The 22,609-nt window shown below is 43.4% G+C and overlaps 1 protein-coding gene across 1 annotated transcript in view; it reads left to right on the plus strand.

Annotated features, from left to right (window-relative positions):
• LOC147882753 (uncharacterized) overlaps positions 1-20,894 on the plus strand; it is a 201,525-nt gene extending 180,631 nt beyond the window's left edge. The window contains 1 exon segment of the mRNA XM_087400494.1: positions 20,740-20,894. Within this exon segment, the coding sequence (XP_087256620.1) occupies positions 20,740-20,845 (106 nt within the window). The 3' untranslated portion in view covers positions 20,846-20,894.
• The last annotated feature ends 1,715 nt before the right edge of the window (positions 20,895-22,609 follow it).

Consider the following 22,609-nt stretch of genomic DNA (forward strand, 5'->3'; position numbering starts at 1 on the left):
CTGCTGTACAAACAGATCACATTTATTAATTAAGATGGGTTTTTGACAAGTGCAGAGAAGCCCGGTAGTGCTTCAGCCCCAACAAATGCTTCTTCCTAGAATTGTTAGGAGTTCTTCTCTGGCACATTGTCTCGGTTTAGGGGATCACCACAGACCCAGCGAAGATGGAGGTGATAATGACCTTGCCCATTCCCCACACACCTCAAGAAGTCAAGTTCTTTTGACATGTGGGTTATTATAAAAGATTCATCTGGTTCTATGCTGTCATAGAGGTGGTGCTGATAGAACTTCTCTACTAGGAATAGTCCTTTGTTTGGTCCACACCTCAACAATTGGAATAGGACAATCTCAAGGACCGTCTAGTGAAGGAACCCATCCTATGGCAACACCAATGAGATATCATTTTTCATGTACATGTAGATAATCTGCAAGTGGGCTGGCCATTGGTGCAATATTGGCCCAACGGGAGGTGGAGCACAAACTAGATCTACATGTGTACTCTGCCAACAGACAACTCAACGGAGCATAACAAAAGTATAGCACCATTGAATGCGAGGGCTTGGGCATGGTTCATTCCATGATAAAGTATTGGCACTATCTCTTGGGTAGTAAGTTTATTATCATTTTACTGATCATCAAGCTCTCAAGTATTTGCTGAATAACGGGGTAGATTGAGCAGATGGATACTTCTTTTTCAAGAATTTAACTTTGACATTTTAGTGTGAGCAAGCCAATTGCATCAACTTGCAGATCATTTGTCAGTATCTCTTTTGGTGAAGTAGCATCAACAGGGGTTGAGGATGAATTGCCCGATGCGGGCCTCTTTGGTGTCACAGTGCTAAGGGATGAATGCTTGTTTGCTGTCGACTGCTTCCCGCCATGGTATGCAAACATTGTATATTTATTGTCCACAGGTGAGTTTCCTAAAGAGGCGACCCCAGCACAAAAGAGAAAATAGATTGTTGAGGCGGCCCCCTTTAAACGGATTGTTGGGCAGTTGTACAAGTTGGGGAAAGACCACTGCTAGGAAGATAATGCATGCGGGGTTGTGGTGGCCAAAGTTGTTTCAAGAATGCTATACTCATGTACGCAGATGTGACTCATGTAAAAAATATGAACCCAAGCCCTACCTGATGTGAGTACCTTCCCCTTAAGCCAATTAGCCCTGTGGCCACCCTTCTATCAATGGAGATTGGATTTTGTTGGACCCATCTCTCTTGCCACTCGACAAGGGAACTAGTACGCGATGGTTGCCACAGACTATGGCACCAGATCGGTCAAGGCCAAGGCCGTGAAGAGATGCACCACTCAAGTCGTAGCCACACTTCTTTATGATCAAATCATCTCTAGGTTTGGATGTCCTATGGAATTGATGAGTGATAGAGGCACCCACTTTCTCAATGATGTCATTGCAGACCTCATCTCACAATTGCAAATCATTCACAAGACATCGAGATCATATTACCCTCAAGTCAATGGATTGGTGGCTGAGAGCTCCAATCAGACCGTGTGTTATATCTTGATTCGTTTGTGTCTCAATTCCTTGGTGGATTGGGATATTTTACTTCTAGCCACTCTTTTTGCCTACAAGACCGCATACAAGGCTAGTACTGGGTACTCACCATTTCAATTGGTTTACGGCCTAGAGGTGGTTATGCCTTATGATTTTCATATGGAAACTACTAGGGTCATGGCTGAGATGGATAACAACTTGGAGGCCTTACAAAGTTTATTCCCATGAAGAATGAAGCTACTTGAACACTTGTTCATATTATCGAGGCAACCTCAACACTTAAAAGGCCTTACAGAGTTTATTCCTATGAAGAATGAAGCTACTTGAACACTTGTTCATATTATCAAGGCTACCTCAACAATTTCTCTTTAGTTTTTTGTTTGTACAAACACAGAGTCTCTTATATACACAAGTCATTAGCATATGTTGTCTTTTGTATAGTAGCATGGGTCAATGTTTTGCTTGGGTGTAGCCATTTGGTTGAGGTTCAAGTCATTTTTTATATATAGGTATCTTGCCCGACCCATAACTTATGCATTGCTCAACGGAATTCGACAAACTAGGTCTTCAATTGTAGTCCACATTCCAAACTTGAACATGAGACAAAAAAATATGGAATAAAGATATGGCAGAGACTGTTAAAGAATTATGAGTGCTATGTTGCAGCATGCATCTTGAAGAGTGAAAGACTTTGGGATCTAGAAGCTCCGCAGGAGTACTGATGGGAGAATCCTTGCTCAAGAAGTGTGGCAGAATAGACAACAGGCGTGGCATGACAAGAACCTCCAGCGTTGTTAGTTTAAAGTGGTTGATTTTGTTCTCTTGTATTCCAGTAAGTTTTTGAAGCATAAACCTAAATTTGTTAGCGAGTGGACTGGTCCTTTCTTCATCTCCAAGCTTCTTCCTAGTGGGGGTGTGTATTTTGCCACCTTGAATGGTAATGTGCATCCTGCTCCATTGAATGGTTTCAGAGTGAAGCGGTATCACTCTCAGTAAAATTCTCCCTCAGGTTTTTGTATATACTATTTTCACACAAAAAGTGTGTACCTTTTCATTTAGTTGGCTTTCATTTGGTTTTCACTCTTGCCTGCTTTCTCAATGCATTTTTTTGACAATTTTGTTGGGAATGTCAAGGAACTGCCTCTTCTATAGGCACCTAGAGTGCTAGTTTTGTAGTAGTTTGTGTGTGTGATGCCATGTGGCACTTTTCTATTATCCCATATAGTTGGGTGACTTTGTATCTCTTGTACTTCAGTCTATATAAGTGAAGCCTCTATCAATGGAAAGTAATTGAGTAAGCTCTCAAGTCTCTCTATGAGTACAAGCTTCCATCTTGTAACCTAATTGTGCTTGAGTCTATGATTGAGTAGTTTAGCTTCTTCATCATGTCTTTCTTTGTCTTTGTGCCTCCATAGCTTTGTCTTAGTTTAGCCTATCTGCTCTTGCTTCTTAGCTGTAGTGCCCTGGTTCCAACATGTGGTATCAGAGCGAGCTAGTTGTAGTTTCTGCTGCTGCTTGTGTCTCGCCATGCTGTGTCAATTCTGCCCTGATCTCCCTCTTCATTACATCACCATATATCTCTTGATCTGCCTGCCATTCTGCCCTGTTTTCCCTCGCCATCCTGCTCCAGTTCAGCGTGCCATTTCTTGCTGATTGCTAACCCTACACTCTCCCCTAAATCTGCGCACTATCTCCGTGCCCTTTGCTTGCCATTTCCTGCAGCATTCTGTCCACGAAATTCTGTCCAGATATGCGCCATTCAGCTCGTCACTTTCAGCAATCTCAATCATTGCATTGGGCCTTGGAGACAACTATCTACATCATATTTCTGATCTTGAAGACCCTGCTGAAGCTTGGGCTATACTTGACCACTTATTGGTGCAAGTAACAAGCATTCAAAGGTGTCACTCAAGATTTAATTTTTTTAAGTTAGAAATGAAATCTGGAGCACCTCTAGATGCTCACATGAAAAAAATGAGAAGCCTGATGAATCGATTGGCTTCAATCCAGTCACCGGTAACACAAGATGATGCTATGGCTGTACTTCTCAAAAGCATGTGTGAAGAATATGACAATTTGGTCACCACTCTGAAATATGGCCCTGATCCAAAATTTGAGAGCATCATCAGTGCACTGCAGGAAGAGGAGAGGAAGAAGGACAAAAGGACCGATAATAAGAGCGAACTCGATCTGGCAACCAAGTTCAAGAAGGTTTGCAAACATTGTGGCAAAAACAATCATGATGAAAAAGATTGTTTTCGCATCAGACGCACAAGCATTTTTGGTGGAAGACAAGGATTGCGTCTTCTAGTTTCTACATTCTGTTTCTAGGGTGCCCTGCCCGGATCATGTTTCGAAAAAGGACTCTGTAAACCTTTTGCAACCATTATGAGTATGCAAAGGTATCTTATTTTCTTGTCAGTGTGAACCTCTCAGAGGTATCTATGATGTTTTGAGTTAGGGTGTATCCCATATTCTGTGCCTACCCAAGGATGTCCTACTACATGAGAGACATAGAGCCTTGGATTTATCCTTGTCCAGAAAAATTGGCATGAGAGACCATGAGCCTATGATTTATCCTTGACAGTATGAGGCATTTCCTTGAGGGGGGATTTGTTGGGAATATCAAGGAACTAGCTTCTCTATAGGCACCTAGAGTGCTAGTGTCAACAGACTTCGTCTATCCTAGTGCTTTCTTTCGCCTAATTCTCTCCTCGTCGTTGAAAATAGTCACGGGCGATGGCTTTTCAGTTGTTCCTCCCAGCCAATTCTCAGGGATAGTTGTCATCAGATGCATACGTTATTTCATTCATTAGTGCTTATCCATGAGACCCTCATCTCCCTAGATAGTTCTCCTTGCCAAATGTCAACATTTTAGCCACTCCACTTGGTGCACCTTTTTACCCCTCTCTTGGGGCACATTAAAACCCACTTGCCCCTTGGCATTATTGCACATTTAGGTGCACCTAGGCCTTAGCACTCAGAACTGTCTAGTCAATGCCATTCCGCCCTCACCTAGGACCTTGGCAGTTACTTCTCTTGACCACTTTAATTACGCACATTAACTATTACAAAAGTTGGTCATCTAAGAGAAAATGCCGACCGATCTATCCGAGGTCATGCTATCTCGGCTAGAGCATAACATTCCTTCCCTCTTCAAGCATCAGCGTCCTCGATGATGAAATCTGGGAACGCTCTCCGTAACTGGTATACGGATTCCCAGGTAGCTTCCGATAGAGGCTGACCATGCCATGCAACCAACACCGTGGGTATCTTCCGATTTCGTATTTGCATTGTTCCTCGGTCCAGGATTCTTGTTGGCTGGCGCCTTGCAATATCCTCTATCTCCTGAAACAAAACCACACCTTCGATTAGTGAGTCACCTGTATGCAAAAATTTCTTTAAGCGCGAAACATGAAAAACCGGGTGCACCTTACACCCCTGTGGCAATTCTAATTTATAGGCTACACTGCTATTCTCTTTAGAATTAACCACGGCCCACAGTATCGAGGTGATAACTTAGCACACTCTCCTGAAGTCAACGACTTCGAGTGCGAAGGAATTCTGAGAAAAACTTTTTCTCCTTCTTCAAATACTCTTATAGACCGATTTTCATCCGCATACACCTTGGCTCTCTGGCGGATATCAGCTCTCGCAAGTGCTAGCATCTCCCGCATCTGAACTACAAAGTTCGCGGCACTAGGCACTTTCTGAGGTACTCCAACTATAGTTGGATTGGCTGGTCTATAACCATAGTTCAGCTCAAACGGACTGAACCCGGTAGATGAATGTTTCCTATCATTGTAGGCAAACTCCAACAATGGCAACCACTTGTCCCATGTATGTTGCCTCAATGACACATATGCCCTCAGCATATCCTCTAAAGTCTGGTTGACTCTTTCCGTCTGACCATCCGTCTCAGGATGATCCCCACTACTCATTCCCAACTCAGTCCTTAGTGTCTCAAATACCGCTGTCCAAAAATGACAGGTAAATCTAACATCTCTGTCTGACACTATGGATCTGGGCAATCCATGCAGACGAAATATATGTCTAATGAACAAATCCGCCACTTGCGGGGCACTAACAGACTCTCTAGTCGGAATGAAGTGAGCCATCTTGGTTAGACGATCAACCACCACAAGGATAGAATTATACCCTCCTTGTGTTGCAGGTAGCCCTACAATAAAATCCATGGAAATGCTCTCCCACTTACTTAGTGGTATTTCCAAGGGCTGTAAAAGTCCGGGTGGCTTCACCCACTCGGCCTTACTTACCTGACACGAGAAACACCGTGTCACATATTCATGAATATGCTTTTTCATCCTTGGCCAAAAGAAATCTCGCTTTACGAGATCATAGGTCTTCTCGACTCCTGGATATCCCGCACACGGGCTATCATGACATTGTCGAATGACTCTCTGCCTGAGATCATTCTGACTAGGTACTACAACCTTGCCATTTCTAACTAGCATACCATCCCTTATGGTATATCTTGCATAAGTTTGGCCTTTTCTGGATGCCAGGTCATCCTTTTCACTTTCCCCGGGTTTTAATACATGAGCTTTAGGCCATAAGCTTTGGACAAACTCGTCCACCTTCTGAGTTTCTCTAATCTCGGTCATTAGAGCACTCTCTAATACCGTGAAACTCAGGTTGTGCATAATGCGAGACAACGCATCAGCTACCTTATTGTCTCTTCCTCTTCGGTACCGAATCGTTAGATTAAACTCCTGCATGAGCTCTGCCCACCTAGCTTGGCGGCCCCTCAAGTCAGGCTGTTTACAAAAATGTTTCAGAGTGTCATGATCCACATCCACATAAAACTCTGAACCATACAAATAATGCCTCCATGTTTTCAAAGCATGGATAACTGCATACAACTCCAATTCATGAGTTGGCCAATTCCTTTGAGAGGGAGAAAGCTTCTTGCTTTCAAAGGCTATTGGCCTTCCCTCTTGAAGGAGAACTGCTCCTACCGCAATGCCACTTGCATCGGTTTCTAGGAACAACGGTTTCTGGGGATCAACTATTTTTAACACCGGTCCTGTGACCACAGCTTGTTTTATGGTGTTAAAACTTTCTTGTTGATTCTGTCCCCAAATAAATGGTACTTTATCTGAGGTCAGATCAGTCAATGGCGATACTATTCCGGAATATCCTTTGATATGCCTTCTATAAAACTGGACAAATCCCAAGAATGATCGCAACGCGGTCAGACTCTGAGGGATTGGCCAAGTTAGTATCGCAGCCACTTTCTTCGGATCCATTTCTACCCCCTGTGGAGTAATTATGAATCCTAAGTACTCAAGCCTAAACATACACAGTATAGTTTTCTTTTTATTCACATAAAGACTGGCTTTCCTCAAAGTACTGAACACTATCCTTAAGTGTTCACGATGCTCAGTAACACTTTTACTGAATATTAGGATATCGTCAATAAAATGTACTACGAACTTTCCGATATACGGGCGTAGTAAATCGTTCATAAGCATGACGAAGGTCGCTGGAGCATTGGTAAGTCCGAAGGGCATTACCAAAAACTCATAATGACCAAACCTGCTTCTAAAAGCGGTTTTATGGACATCCTCGGCTCTAATCCGGATCTGATGATAGCCGCACTTAAGATCTATCTTGCTGAAAATCACGGCTCCATGTAATGCATCTAGCAAATCATCAATCCGAGCCATCGGATACCTGTGCTTAACAGTGATATTATTCAATGCTCTGTAATCTATACAGAGGCGAAACGTATCATCCTTTTTCCTCTTTAATATCACTGGCGAAGCAAATGGTGAAAAACTTGGTTGAATCTGCCCCAACTTGAGGTATTCTTCCAGTTGCCTACGCACCTCCGCTTCTTCAACAAAACTCATTCTATAGGGAGGTCTATTTACAGGTTCTGCCCCCGGGATCAGCTCAATCTTATGTTGAACTTTCCGCTCTGGAGGTAACCCATAAGGTAGTTCATCCCTAAAACATTCAGAGAACTCCTCTGTTATAAGATTAGCCAGCTTGGCCATCTGACCACTTTGCGTAACATCAGTGCTAGCCGAAGACTCACCCACCGACTCTACCGATGCTGTGCAAAGGAATAAAAACTCAACTTGAGCCCATTGCTGCGGGCTTAGATAGGATGTTATCAGGTGCACTCGTCACTAACTTAGCAACAGATACACATAACAAACAAGGTACTAACCTTTGAGAAGGTCCCGCCAGTTGCATCTGCATATGTTCCGCACTGGGACTCTCCTGCATTTCTACGTCGCATTCAGATATTATCATATTAGCCGTGCGACGATCTTTATTCAGTGGACAATCCTTCCACTGATGTCGCTGAAGGCAGCCGAAGCACAATCCTTCTTTTCTAGCTTTCTCTTTTTGTTCAGGGGTCAACGAGGACTTTAAACAAGCCCGGGCTGCCATTGGAGTTATTTTCCTTTTCACCCCAACGGTGGTACTTGCCTTTACTGGTCCCTCAACCGGCTTCACCTGCTTGGTTTGGCCACTTGGCTGCGAGACACTTGTCTTTGAAACCCATTTCCTCTGAAATCCCCCTTTTCTCGGGTGCTCATACTGAGTCCCTGCCTGCACAAATCCACCAGATCTGCCTCTGGCATCCTCATAGTTCAGGGCTACTGCTATAGATTCATCTAGTGTAGTCACATATTTAGCCCGAACTTCCATTTTGATCTTGTCGTTCAGTCCATAGATATAGTCCTTTAACTGAACCGACATAGGGAGAGGGTCTGTTATGTTCATGACACATTCTCTAAATTTGTCAGTGTACTCTGCCACTGACAAGCTCCTCTGACGAAGATTTCTATAAGCATCCCAAGCTCGGGATTCTTCATCAGGTGGGAGAAAGTGTTCCTTGAATTCAGCTTTAAACCCTTCCCAGGTGGTTGGAGCAACTTGATCCTTTTGTTGCTTTATCCACCATCTGTCCGCTACCTCAATAAACAGGTGTGTGGCCTCGCGGATTTTCTTTAGATCGGATCTAATCTCACAAATGGCGAAGGCTTCTTCCCACTTGTGTAACCAAACCTCGATCACATCAGAGTTGCGCTCGGTCATCCCGACCAGCGTACTTCTTCGGTCTATAATTAGCGATATTGGGCACTTTGACCCTTGCGCACTCTAAGGAATGTATACTGGGCTCTGGCTCTGCTGGAGCTTTGCCCTTATCAATCCTAGACGGTCTAGCCGACAAGGCTTGCACCATCTCCTTGATCTCATTTTGACCAGCATTCACTTGAAGCTGCTGGTTCATAATCTGCTGTAAAGCATCCTCTAATATCGAAATCCTACCAATCAATGTAGGTGCTGCCTGATGTGACATCTATTGTGTAGACTGTACTCTAGACTCACTAGGATTCACTCTTGAATTCTGCCCTTCTGCTTCCATAGGTTCACAGTGGAAGATGGGGGTTTTTTTTTTTTCCTTCTCTTTTTTTTTTTCTCTTTTTTTTATAAAATAAATAACCCAAATAACCAATATATACACCCTTCACTTCTGTCCTGCTTTCCTAGTTTTTTTTTTTAAAAGTGCAGAGATAACCAGACCAATTGAAACAAAAAAAAAAACTGTACGGGGGGTAAGAGCTCCCTGATAAAATAATCTGACGTTGCGGAACCCAGGCGAGCGTTGCCTCACGAGAGAAACCAGGCAGTCCAGTAGTTGGAGGTCCAAGCCCAAAACGATGGCTCAGTAATAGATCTGCATCACCAAAGTCGCCCTTTTATCTTCGCACGCAGGGATGCCAGTAGTTGCCCCAACGACCCCTTTCCAAAATGTGTCGAAGTCCGCTCGAAACCGACGAAGTCAATAGCTTCGTTTACCCGTCACCACCTTGGACTGCTTATCCACCTTAATCAATCGTAATAGACTTCACTACCTACCGTCCGTCTACGTAGCCCCTTCACACACAACCTTCAAAGGCCACGGTAACCTTTGATTTCAATGCTCAGGTATGCATGTCGCTCGCGCTTCCACGACCCATCTCCGCTTACTAATAACCAGCCATATTCCAAAGTGGAACAAACAGGTTCGTTACGTGATACCACAGGTTCGTTACGTGATACCGAATCCTCTCGTGCGCAGTCTGTTCCGATAAGCGCTTGTCAATGTGATAACCTGTCCACGTGCTTCAGTCCCCTGCGCAGTGTCCTAGCACACACAACCGCCGATTCGAATATGGGTCATGCCCATAAGCTCTTTCGACGTCAATCTTCCAAAATCGCTCACTACATGAGCTCTGATACCAAAATGTCAACAGACTTTGTCTATCCTAGTGCTTTCTTTCGCCTAATTCTCTCCTCGTCGTTGAAAATAGTCACAGGCGATGGCTTTTCAATTGTTCCTCCCAGCCAATTCTCAGGGATAGTTGTCATCAGATGCATACGTTATTTCATTCATTAGTGCTTATCCATGAGACCCTCATCTCCCTAGATAGTTCTCCTTGCCAAATGTCAGCATTTTAGCCACTCCACTTGGTGCACCTTTTTACCCCTCTCTTGGGGCACATTAAAACCCACTTGCCCCTTGGCATTATTGCACATTTAGGTGCACCTAGGCCTTAGCACTCAGAACTATCTAGTCAATGCCATTCCGCCCTCACCTAGGACCTTGGCAGTTACTTCTCTTGACCATTTTAATTACGCACATTAACTATTACAAAAGTTGGTCATCTAAGAGAAAATGCCCACCGATCTATCCGAGGTCATGCTATCTCGGCTAGAGCATAACAGCTAGTTTTGTAGTAGTTTGTGTGTGTGTTGCCATGTGGCACTTTTCTATTATCCCATATAGTTGGGTGACTTTGTATCTCTTGTACTTCACTCTATATAAGTGAAGTCTCTATCAATGGAAAGTAATCCAGCAAGCTCTCGAGCCTCTCTATGAGTACAAGCTTCTATCTTGTAACCTAATTGTGCTTGAGTCTGTGTGACTGAGTAGTATAGCTTCTTCATCATGTCTTTCTTTGTCTTTGTGCCTCCATAGCTTTGTCTTAGTTTAGCCTAGCTGCTCTTGCTTCCTAGCTTAGCTTAGCTGTAGTGCCCTGGTTCCAACAAATTTATCTTCTTACTTGGTAACGGTTCTAGGCGGGTGTGCCTGGGTCACCCTCTAAGGCTTCTAGTCACAATCCTTTCTTGGCCCTAGGACACAGAACATAGGACACAGGATAGAGCATGACACAAGACACAGGTCACAAGTCTTTCTTCGGTCCCAGGACATAGGACAGAGCATGACCTAATCACTACCCTACTTCCATAACAAAGAAATTGACTTGGGACCTGTCATGACTCTGTCACTTTGGGTGAAACAGGACATGGCATGACACAATCACCCTTGAACATAAGACGTATCATGACTCAAGGTCGTTTCGTATCCATACTGCAAGAAGGTGTATCAATACGTGTGCTCTGCCTCTCCGCCTCTCTATCGGCGCCCTTTGCACCCTCTCCTCTCTATGGGCCTCCACACACTCTCTCTATATGCATTCTCTCTCTAGATGCACTCTCTTTCTCTACAAACATCTCCCCTCATTCTCTCTCTAAATGCACTCTCTCTCTAGAAACCTATCCTCTTACTCTCTCTCTAAACACAGTCTCTACTCTCTAGAAACCTCCTCCCTCCCTCTCTCTCTCTAGATGCACTCTCTCTCTAAATGTAATCTCTCTCTAGGGTGCTTATCTTGGGCCTCCATCCTCTCTCTCTAAATGCCTCTACCATCTCTATATGCACCTAGTAACAAATTCCTTCTCTCTCCACGTGGTGACAACTCCTTTCTCTCTTCTAGGTGACATTTTCCTTCTCTCTCCATGTGGTGACAAGCTCCCTTCTCTCTCCTCTAGGTGTGCTTTCCTTCTCTCTCCTCCAAGTAACAACTCCCCCTTCTCTCTTAGTGACATTTGCCTTCTCTCTCCACCAGGTGAGAACTCCCTCTCTCCTCTCGGTGACATTTGCCTTCTCTTTCCACCAGATGTGAACTCCCTTCTCTCTCCTTGGTGACATTTTCCTTCTCTCTCCACCGGTGCCTCTCTCCTCAGTGACAGTTGCCTTCTCTCTCCACAGGGACATGGAGTAACTTGGGAAGGAAAAGCATTTTGTCCAAAGATAGCATAGGGAGAGCTAAAAACAACACGGAGGGAGAGGTGGCCACGTGAAGTGGAGAGAAGAGAAGCGATGTAGAGAGGGGTGGGGAAGAGTGGAGAGAGAGGGATGAAGTAAGAGGGAGGTGAAGGGGGGGAGAGAGAAAGAGTGAATGTAAGAGAGAGGTGATGGGGGAGAGAAAAGAAAGAAAGAAATTTTATTAAAGGTCCACGGAAGGCCATACATGGCCTATGGGACACAAAATCATCCGAAAGGAAAATACATCATCAACGATGCGCCAACTAGGGAGAGAGAGAGAGAGAGAGAGAGAGAGAGAGAGAGAGAGGGAGAGAGAGTGAATGTAAGAGAGAGGTAGGTAATTCCACGCTTGTTTACCACTGAAGCAAAGTGACTCCAAGTGACCTTTTGCATCCACCACCGAACCTAGAGGACATCAAACCTCTTTGTTCACCCCACTGAACCTATTTGTTCAACCCACCAAAGCTAGACGAACCGAACTCCTTGTTCACCTCACCAAACCTAGAGGACACCGAACCTCCTTGTTCACCCCACCGAACCTAAGTGAACATGAAGCCAACATGACCCATGAAACGCTCTCCACCAAGCGTGAAGGTGGCTTCAAGCCCCTTTTTGCATCGCCATCTTCAACTCCTCCCTCACCATCTTCCACCCTATGTTGTCCCCTCCTCTCGGTGCCATCTTCCACCCTTTCCCATCCCCTCACTCCTTGCGCCATCTTCCCCTTTGCTGCCCCTCAGCCTCCCTTTGCACCATCTCCCACCCCACGTTCCCTCTGTTGCCCCCTGTGCCATCTCTCCCCCTGGCCTTTGCTGCCCCTCAGCCTCCTCTTGTGCCATTTCCCACTCGACCTCTCCTCTGCTGCCCCTATGCCATCTCTTGCCCCTCACCCACCTCGCCTTTGCTTCCCCTCAGCCTCCCCTTGCACCATCTCCCGCCCCACCTCCCCTCTGTTGCCCCTTGCACCATCTCTCCCACCTCACCTCTCCCCCCTGCGCCATCTCTCCCTGCCTCCCCCCCTCTGCGCCATCTCTCCCCCCCCTCACCTCTGCTGCACCTCTCACCCTTATGCCACACCCCTCTCCCTCTGAATAATCTCGCCCTCCCCCTCACCTCTGCTGCCTCCTCCCTATGCTGCCCTGGCGATTTCCAGCAGCCCTCCCCTATAGAATTCCTATCGCCCTTGTGTGCTTCTCTAGTCCCCCTTCGCCTCTTGCTTTGCCTCAATCATCCTGCTTGCACCGGCTTGTGCCTTCCCCTCTTGCTTGCATCCCCTTTGTGCCATCATCCCTCTTCTGATTTTCAACTCTCTCCTTAGCAGACCCCTTGCTGATGCCAGAGAAACACATCAAATTCGAGCCTCTCCTACCCAAAGACAAACTATTTGTTCCCTTCTACGCAAGAACGACTTCATAGGGATCCCCTTCACTCCTCCCCCAGTAACCCAAGGCACCTAGGCTAGCAGCTCCATGACTTTCCCTCCACCTGGGAAGTGCCCCAAATGCCACAAGGCTTCATGTTCTCCATCAGCCAGCACCAGATTCATCTGTTGCAATAGGTCCTAGTATTAGAGTTATTTTAGATGAGGTCCAGGACTGTTAGGCAGGTGCTTCTCACAATCCATCTAGCCACTCCAATTTTGATCATGGGGGATCAGACGATTCACCCTCTCTTGCTACACCAACAACGGCATCTCGGAGGCATCCAGTGGCCCCAATGGTGATGAGCGTGCCTCCGATCATCCCTTAAGGCTTTGGGTGGTCTTCAAGACATTCCTCGATCCATCTCTCCATCTTTCATCCATGTTATCTACAGGAGAGATCGAGGCACTATCCCTCGCGGGGATGACTATTAGCCCTCAAGTTAGGCTAACAACGGGGTTCCAAGTACAGTCACCAAGTGTTGACTTACTTGGAATCGGTGGAGTTCTAGACCGAGCACCATTTTGTAGTAGTGTACAAGAGATTGCGAAAGATCCACCAATCAATAGTGGCGGCATGATGCACTGAGCGCTGCTACTCTTAGAAGGCGGTTTCACTTAGTTAGAGATGATGCAGTTGTAACAGGGGGTAGAGAAGAGAACAAGAGAGTAATGTGTGGAGTTCTCTTCCTCTCACCTGAGCTTGCTAGGACAGGAAACTATTAAGTGTTTATTGCAAGCTGAGGTGGCTTGATTGTAGATAGATCAATACAAGTTGATTATGTTTGTCTATATACTTGTCTGTGATGGTGAATTGCACTCATTATTCTTTCTTTAAGTGTGTTTAACTCGGTATTCTCCTGTCATTATACAGTTCTCCTATGGACAACTAACCCCGAACTCTGAGTGGTAATGCTGTCATCTGTTCTATCACCCAAGCATGTTATACTTAGGATTGCAAGAGAGAGCATCTTCACCAAGCACTGCACCGGGTCGAGTTAACACCGCGCACCTTACATGATTGATTTTCCTCCAGTGGACGCTCCCTTGTGCACAACATTCATCCGCACTTATGACATGCCCTTAGACACCTTTAGCTCCCGGCATGGTCTGACCCCAACTCTGGTGTCCACATATTTGTGTCTTCACCCCCTCTTGCCATCTAGCTAGCATATGGCGAGTCTCAGATCCTGACATCCTTTCTTGCTAGCTATAAGTGGCACAGAAGGGGGGAAGATTGCCAACAGGCTGTAGAGGGGAAGTAAACATAAGAGGTACTGGCCAGGTATTTCTTTGCGCTCTTGTATTCTATGCCTGGATATTTCTTTATCACATTGAGTGTTCGCCATATATTTAATTCCCTTCTCACCTTGAGTTCTTTTGACTTCCCTCTCTCTTTCATTCCACCTTTCATGCCACTTTTCACAAACATGGCGGGAGGACACATACATGCACATGTGGGCCACAGGTTACCCAAATCCTCCATTAGTGGCGGGCTTCCCCTCCTCCTATGTGGCAGCATGGATCCCATCTCACCACCCATCCTGTTATTGCCTCCACCTTCTTCCACCTCCCCTACCCCTGTCTCCTATTGTTCCCTCTCTAGCATTCGTGCATCTTTTCCTCACTACTACGTCCACCCTCCATCATCTGCCCTTCATGCCTCTCCTGGTGTGGATCCCACTTCTACATGCTCTTCTGGGACCCAGTTGGTGGTCATGTCTACACAAGTGGCGAGTCACCCTCCTTTAACAGATGATTCCTCAAATGCTCTAACATCTTCTCTGGCGATCCCATCTATCGATCTTGCAGTTGTCTCTCCATTGGTCAGCATGCTCACTGATTCTGTTATTGCCATTGTCCACGAAGGAGAGGATTCTCTTGAGCCACTTGGCTCTCCATTTCATGAGGGACAGGTTGTTGCAGATTCTCTGCATGTTTCATAGGTTCTTACTTCATACGCAGCACTGTCTACGTCTTTGGAACTTAGATCCATGAGTTCACCACAGACCGTCCATTCATTTGATCTAAACCTTACATTGGGTATGGGCGCCCCTACCATTGATGTTGCGGTTCGCGGGTCTCCAACACATATTATTCCCTGTTTGGAGATACAAACCCCACACTTATCACTCCGCCAGCCATCAATTCTCATGCCTCCTTGGTGACCGCGTACTAATGCAGTAACTAGTGCTTCAGATATCATATTACACGTGCCGCTACCCCGGTCAACACTCTTCAAGGTTATATCTTTGTTGGTGTTCTTTGCCTTTGCCTGTTGAGTATCTACCCCTGCATGAGATGATATGTCGTCCATTTATCTCGCTTCATCATCAGGGCAATCATTCTTGATGGTCTAACAGACACGTATGCAGGAGGAAGAAAACTAATTTTTCCCCGATAAGGTTACATTGTTTGCTGAGAGCGCTTAGCATTGATCTAATACCATAGGATGAGAATGTACGTACCAAGAAAATCATAAATAAAATCAAAATATGCGACAGTTAATCATTCTACCAAGCATTATTAAGCTTTAGTCATGTCCAAAGGAAATCATTTTATAATGCAAATTTCAAGAATGTAATAAATCATTCCATAATGCAAAGTTCAAGAATGTAATTAAGCACCTGAGAATCGATGAAAAATCAAGTTAAAATGTAATCTAGTATAAAGTAGCTTTGGAAAAGACCCATTACTAGAATGGCTTGACTACTATCTGAACATTCCATACAATAACAAAACATTAATACATATATTGAGCACATGCATATTTTTCTTAAGGCATAGTCTTAGGTTAGAAACATTAAGAACCATATGACAATAGATTTTAGGGCATAAAGTTGAAGAGGATAAGGATTGTGCATGTGCACAACCTCAAACCCTTGAAATTGGATTCTATGCAACAACAACAATAGTATGGAGATAGAGAATGTAAGCAAAAACGTCCAAAAACTAGAATGCATCCTTGAATTTTAGTCACAAAGGTATCAAAGAACAGATAGAAAGAGATAGGATGAAAGTTAATCTATGTTAGAACATGAAGTCAAGTTGAGTGTGTTTTATTCTACTAGGAGTTCTAGTAGAGTCTTATGTGTAAGTGCCACATGTCATATTGGGAGATATTCCATATACGCTTTGGTATTCTAGTGTGTGTTGTTGCCGTCAAAAAAATTCCATTGTAAATGTAATAAGTAGAAGTGAATATGTGTGTGTGGCATTAGTAGAATATAATATGGAGTGGTGAGGGCCCAAGGTTGAGGTGGCAGGGCATGTCCATGTCTTCCAAGTAAGAGGACCCATAGGTGTGTTGTACATAGTCCATGGAACAAATAATATAGTATGGTGAGATGGCATGGAATCTCCATGTGCCACCCCTCCACCTAGGCCATCCCATGAAACATTAAGTGATATATGCCAAGGCCAAGGGGACACATTGTATTTAATTAGTAAAGGTGACAGGGCATCTTAGACTTTCTCATCTATGTGGGCTAGACCCATGTGGAATAGTCCAAGGGATAATATTTTCATAAAGAAAAAGTAGGTTGAGGTGGCAAGGGTCATTTGTGCCAACCCACCCATGGAGTATGTAAATAAGAGGAAAAAATCAAATGCATTCTACACTAGAGATATGGGCCTTATAGTATGTAGAAAGTGCATCCCTCAATTTGTCGACTGTAAATTGAGGGTGCGCACTGCCTTCCACCCACATGGAAGATGCCCTCTCCACACCATGCATGTGGGAGGATGCATTTATGGGAGAGAGCTCCCTCTTCTTTGTTATAAAAGGAGGGGCTATTCCTTTGATGTGACACGCTCATTCTTGTATAGCCACCATGCTTTAGCCTCTAATATATATCTCCATATTTTCCATGACTCTCTCTGTTTCTTGTCTATACCATCATGCCTCCTCCTCCTCCTCCTTCGTTCTCCACACTCACCTCCTATTGATGTTCATACCCTTCCCTTTCTCCCTCCTCCTTCTCCTTCCTATTTTCCCTCTACTCATGTTGCCACTCCCACATCCTCTTCTCCTCTATGGGTTACTGCCTATGCTGTTCTAGCTGGTACGATGCTATCTCTTGGCCGTTTTTTGCCCCAACTGTAAGTTGAGCTGCTGCTACAGCCCATACTACTCTAGCTTTGCTCTGAGCCCTCTCTTCAGCTAGTATTACTGCAACATTTGGAGCAGACATGGAGTATTCCAAGGCTGGAATTATCATTGAAAAGTTTTTTGGTAAGAACTTTCCAACTTGGCAAACCAAGATGAGGCTTCTGCTTATGAAGGAAGGTGTGGAAGGTGGTTAGTGGCAAAGATAAGAAACCTGAATCTGATAAAAAGAAAATTCTAGCATGGGAAACTTTCAATGACAAAGGTCTTTCTATCATTGGTTTGGGTTTGTTAGATGACATTATTCATCACTTGTATTTTGATGACACTGCACATGAAGTGTGGGACAAGCTAGAGTGCTTATTTGGCAACAAAATTATCAATTCCAAAGTATTTCTCAGACAAGAATTCCTTAAGCTCCATATGAAGCATAAAGATTCTCCCAATGCTCATTTGAATCATATGGAATTCCTCATCACCCGACTTGCTACTTTGAAGGCCCTTGTTGGGAAATATCAATAGGTGGTTGTCCTCCTTTCTAGCATTGAGGATATTCCTGAGTATCGTGATATCATACTAGTGCTTTGTGTGGCACGAGATATGTCCTTTGATCAAATGGTTTGCAATGCTTCTAGATCATGAACGAAGGCACGAGGATGTCCCTGAGGAGTAGACATTATATACCAAGGGTAAGAAGCCATTCAAACCTTTCAAATGTACCTATTGTAAGAAGCTTGGCCATATAGAGGACCATTGTTTTCAGAAGCTTGCCAAACAACAGTCCAAGGAGCATGCTAACTTGGCTGCAACTGCAACTAGTGAAGAAGACAATGACACTTCGACACCAAATTTTGCTCTCACTACTCATCTCCAAAATTTATCCTTCCCTCAAGAGGGAGATGAGGATGATGAATATGTCTTTTAAACATGTCCATGAGCTTGATGTACATGAGTACTTTGGCTTGGGTAGTCCTCCAAAAATTGAATGTAACGATCTCTTTGAGTGAATTTAGGTTCTCAGCCTTGGATAGTCCTTCTAAATGATGTTTTGCTATCTATGGTGTCTGGCTCCATGTCACTCTGTTTTGGAGCCAAGAGGGGTATGTATTGTGGGAGCCACGTATTGGATTTGATAGGGTCTCTTTATCAGGCCTGGCCGAGTTCTAGGATGTTGGTGTATCCCCTATACCTATGATCTGGTCTTGTAGTCATGCTAAGACATAAGCCTTTGAGTCATGTTGAGTCTCAAGCCATGAGAGTGCTTGGATCAACCTCTGAACACGCTCAGACTTTAACCTCTGAGTTACATGGGGTGCACAAATTAGTAGTTCATCATTGTCATGTTCTGTTCTTGGTCCCATTCCAATAATCCCTCACCTTTCCTTCATGGGGGGGTATTAGAAAATGAAGTCAAGTTGAGTGTGTTTTAGTGTGTTCTACTAGGAGTTTTAGTAGAGTCTTATATGTGAGTGCCACGTGTCATATTTGGAGATATCCCATATACACTTTGGTATTCTTGTGTGTGTCTATTCTATATATGATTGTACTTGTGTGTCACATCAACACACATCAAGGAGTCTACATCAAGCTTATCAAAGTGAGTCTTTCCATTTTGATCTATTGCTCATTTCCATTTCCTTTTCACTTTCATTATGTTTCCATTTTAGTATTATTTTCTCTCTCCCTAGCTTACCCTTTCTCTCTCACTCTCCCTCCCCACCATGTTTCTTCAATCTACTAGCATCGCAATGTCACTGTGGAAGAGCACCCAAAGTAATGTAAAAAGACAAAAGGAGTGATCAGCTCACCATCTGAGTAATGCAACCTGTATATGTTGTGCTCCGCTGGTCAGATGAGGATAGAAGAGATGATCATGACAAGTTGTGGCTCTGGATGTGGTGCGGGTTGGTGTCATTGAGGAAAGAAATCAATAATAGAGTGTTGTTGGTCCTTATTCTAATCAGTCTGTTTGGGCCTCTCTCTCCCTCTCTATAGAACCTGGGTGGTAGCTTGTCATTTGATGAGCACTACCATCATTCTAGTGGTCTGTCTCCCCAAGTCGAATAGTAAAGAAGAGATGTCTATGGTTCTCCTTTAAGGGTTCACCTGAGGGTGAGTCTATTGTGTTGTCCTCTCTAGGTCTATGTTCCTTTTGTCCCTAGCTTTAGTCACTCGCAAAGAACTCTGTGATCATCCTTTGGGTGGGTTCTAACGGGCCCTCATAGGCTCTCTTTTTCACTCGTAGGAGTCATTCTCTATGTCATTGAGTCTCCAAGAGGAAAGTCGCTATGCAACTGTTGTTAAAGATGGGCCACAATCTTTAATTGGACCAAAATCCTGCTCTTGAATAGACGTTGATCTCTTCCATGGATATCATAGTAGATAGGGCATGTGGATGCAAAGTGCTCCTCTGCCTCAATAAAAGATCCCATATATGGATTTTGAAGAGCATGGGAGATAGTGGGCATCCTTGCTTCACCCCAATGGTGCTACTCATCTCTTCTGATAGCCCTTATGCAATACAAAATGATCCTACCACTCTCTCGTATAAGGCCATGACTACCCAAATAACATTATTTGATATCTACTGTCCAAATAGTGAAATGAGGGGAGCCAATGGGACCGACGAATCAAAGGTTTTCTAAAAATCCATGAAGCAATGGTATACCTTCTACTTCTTTTGTTGACCTGTTCTATGAGGGCTCAAAGCGAGCAAATGTGCTCCAAGGTAGAGTGATCCTCTCTAAAGCCTATCTGACCCATTTGGGTGGCCTATCATAATGGTCCGATAGTTTCTTGCATCTTGAAATGATGGTGTTAATACTCTCCCAAAAAATATATTTGATGGTGTTAATGGTCCAGGGTATTATAGGAAAGCCCTTGCAAAAGGCTTCATTGAAGAGCTTGGCAAGTATCAGTGCATGTATATATGCATATATATTACCCAACCATGGGTCAAGAGTTATTCTTGAAGGCCTTCATGATCCTTTGCTCTCCCATCCTAAATTTTTTTGATGCCTTCTTTCAACCGTGCGATGGAGAATAGAGCGAAGCTATTGTGGGACGAGGGATGTCATGCACAAATTCTCACACACTTTTTGAATAATTCTTCAAGAAAGATTGTAAAGGAATGAGTCAAGAAAGATTGTAAAGTAAAAGTCTCATAAGGTGGTTTGTAACACCTAATTTTCAATCTTGTATAAATTGACAACGATGACTGGATTGTACATATGGTTATGCGATAGCTAGTTTTGATTGGAACATGTAAATGTCCACGGCTGTATTGTACATATGGATCTAGTTTTCGTGGTGGGGCGCGGAGGAAGGCAAGTTGGGGGTAACTTCATAAAGATGAACATAATTAAGTGTGGTGCATCCATTGTGCTTACCTTCAAATCCAGCTATGTAACTTCATGTTTTCTTGAGATGATTCGCTCTAGAATCCTCAAAGCTAGAATTGAGTCTTTTTTTCCTTCAATATACAAATGTACTTTGTTGGTTTTCCTCAAGTTCTCTTTCGACTCATGTTTGTCTGTCACTAAGAAAATTTATTCTACTTGCAGATGGACTCTTGTATGTATCAAATGGCGTTTTCTCTTTAAAAATATTTTCCCAGAGATAAGTGAGCCATTACAAACTTTGACAATAAGACAAGGTGTTCCCAATTAGCATAAAATCATTGTAAGGGGGTATGTTCTCAAGGTTTTAAAAATTTGAGTTGATATTTATCCTCATATTGCAATGGAAATTAGCAAATGAAGGGATCTTGTATCATATGATCATTAGGTGCGATAAAGAGAAGTAAGAATGACTACTAATAGCATTGCGAGCATGTTGCACAATTTTTTTCTTGTACAATAACTTGATATGAAAAATGTGAGGCAAGGTGAGGCAATATATCATTGAAAGTTCCCAAAGATACAGCTTCATGCAAATTGCTTACCCACATCCCACATAACCTCAAGTTTTCGAGAATAAGAATGTCTTGCCACCCTTATACATCTTACCTAAACAATTTTGAAACATTAACTTTGAGACATGATCACAACAATCACTTAAGGTTAAAAACCAAGCCACTGAGAACAAGGGTACCTAATGTTGAGAAATTTTTGAAATTTGTCAACTGAGAAGTAATAAAGGGTTTACATATCTTTAGATAACTTTGTAAATTTCTAGTGTAATTACATGCAAAATCTACATGTAAAGCTACAACACATTTTCTTTAGAATTTAAATAAATTGATAAGTTGACTTACAGTAACATCATCCAAGGACATGGGTGATTTTATCAACTTAACCTATAAAAAGAATATCAATTTTCCTCATCCTTCATTTCCTCTATAAAGGAGTCACTTTTTTCCTTGTTGAAGGCAACTCAAACCTTAAATGTATTATTCTCCATGTTTCAAAAAAATTCTACTAGATCCAAATCTTGATTAATCTATGATATTGGTAGCCATGAATACAATCTCCTTTTGATTTCTCAGTGTGCTTTTGTAAATTTAACTAAATTTGTAACTACAAAAAATCTCAAAGTTTAAAGTTTAATGTCAACAAGATGCAATTTTATTCCCTCTACTCTATCACAAATGGCAATCTTATAATTACTACTGTGGATTTAGTCCATTGACTTGCCCTTGGGTCATTTGGTAGTTAGAATTATTAGAGTTTCCAAAAGAGTGGTAAAGTCTACGAGAACCATGCCACGACAATATGTCATTAGTGGTGGTTAGAGATTTCCAAGGGGTCACAAAAGATGGCATAGCCTCACATGCATCCACCATAGATGGAGGAAATGGATGCTGCTTCTATAGACTACTTTGCCATGTAGTCTCACACAAACAAGCAGTCACCTCACACAGTCCAGGGGAGCCTGCTGAATGTTACTGCATGTGTGTTAGTGCATTCTGAGTAAACACAATGTATGAGTGCCACATAGGACGAGAATGAGGTTGTAGCTTGTGTGTAGTCACTAGGTGGCTTCATTCACACCTCTCTACCTCCTCAGATTAGGTTTGGTATCTAGCCTACGGATTCATATGTGAGCATTGTAGTTGTTGCATTTTCATGTATGTGCTCTTCCTTTCCAAGAGACCTTATAGCCAGTGATGAGCGACTGTCATTTTCATATTTAGCATCTGGAATATATCTCAATGATGTCATTTCATGCAATCCGTAGTGTTAGCATAGCATTATAGATCCAGATGCTCATGAGTTGTCTATTAGGACTTTCTCTATTTTTTGAGTGGTAGAAGTCTCGTATAAAACACTTTTGCGGGTTCCAGATGAACCTTAAAACAATTGCGATCCTACTGCTTGTGTACCTTGCCAACTTCAAAATCAAAGTTGCTAAGGAGATTGATGTTTTAGGCAGAATATGAGGGATAACAGGTGCAGTTTTGCGGTGGAATCATTTTGCTTACAAGATTGGTGA

The sequence above is a fragment of the Dipteris shenzhenensis genome, chromosome 29, assembly GCF_047967505.1.
Source record: "Dipteris shenzhenensis isolate YYH24624 ecotype China chromosome 29, Dip_SZ_1.0, whole genome shotgun sequence".
NCBI classification, from domain to species: domain Eukaryota; kingdom Viridiplantae; phylum Streptophyta; class Polypodiopsida; order Gleicheniales; family Dipteridaceae; genus Dipteris; species Dipteris shenzhenensis.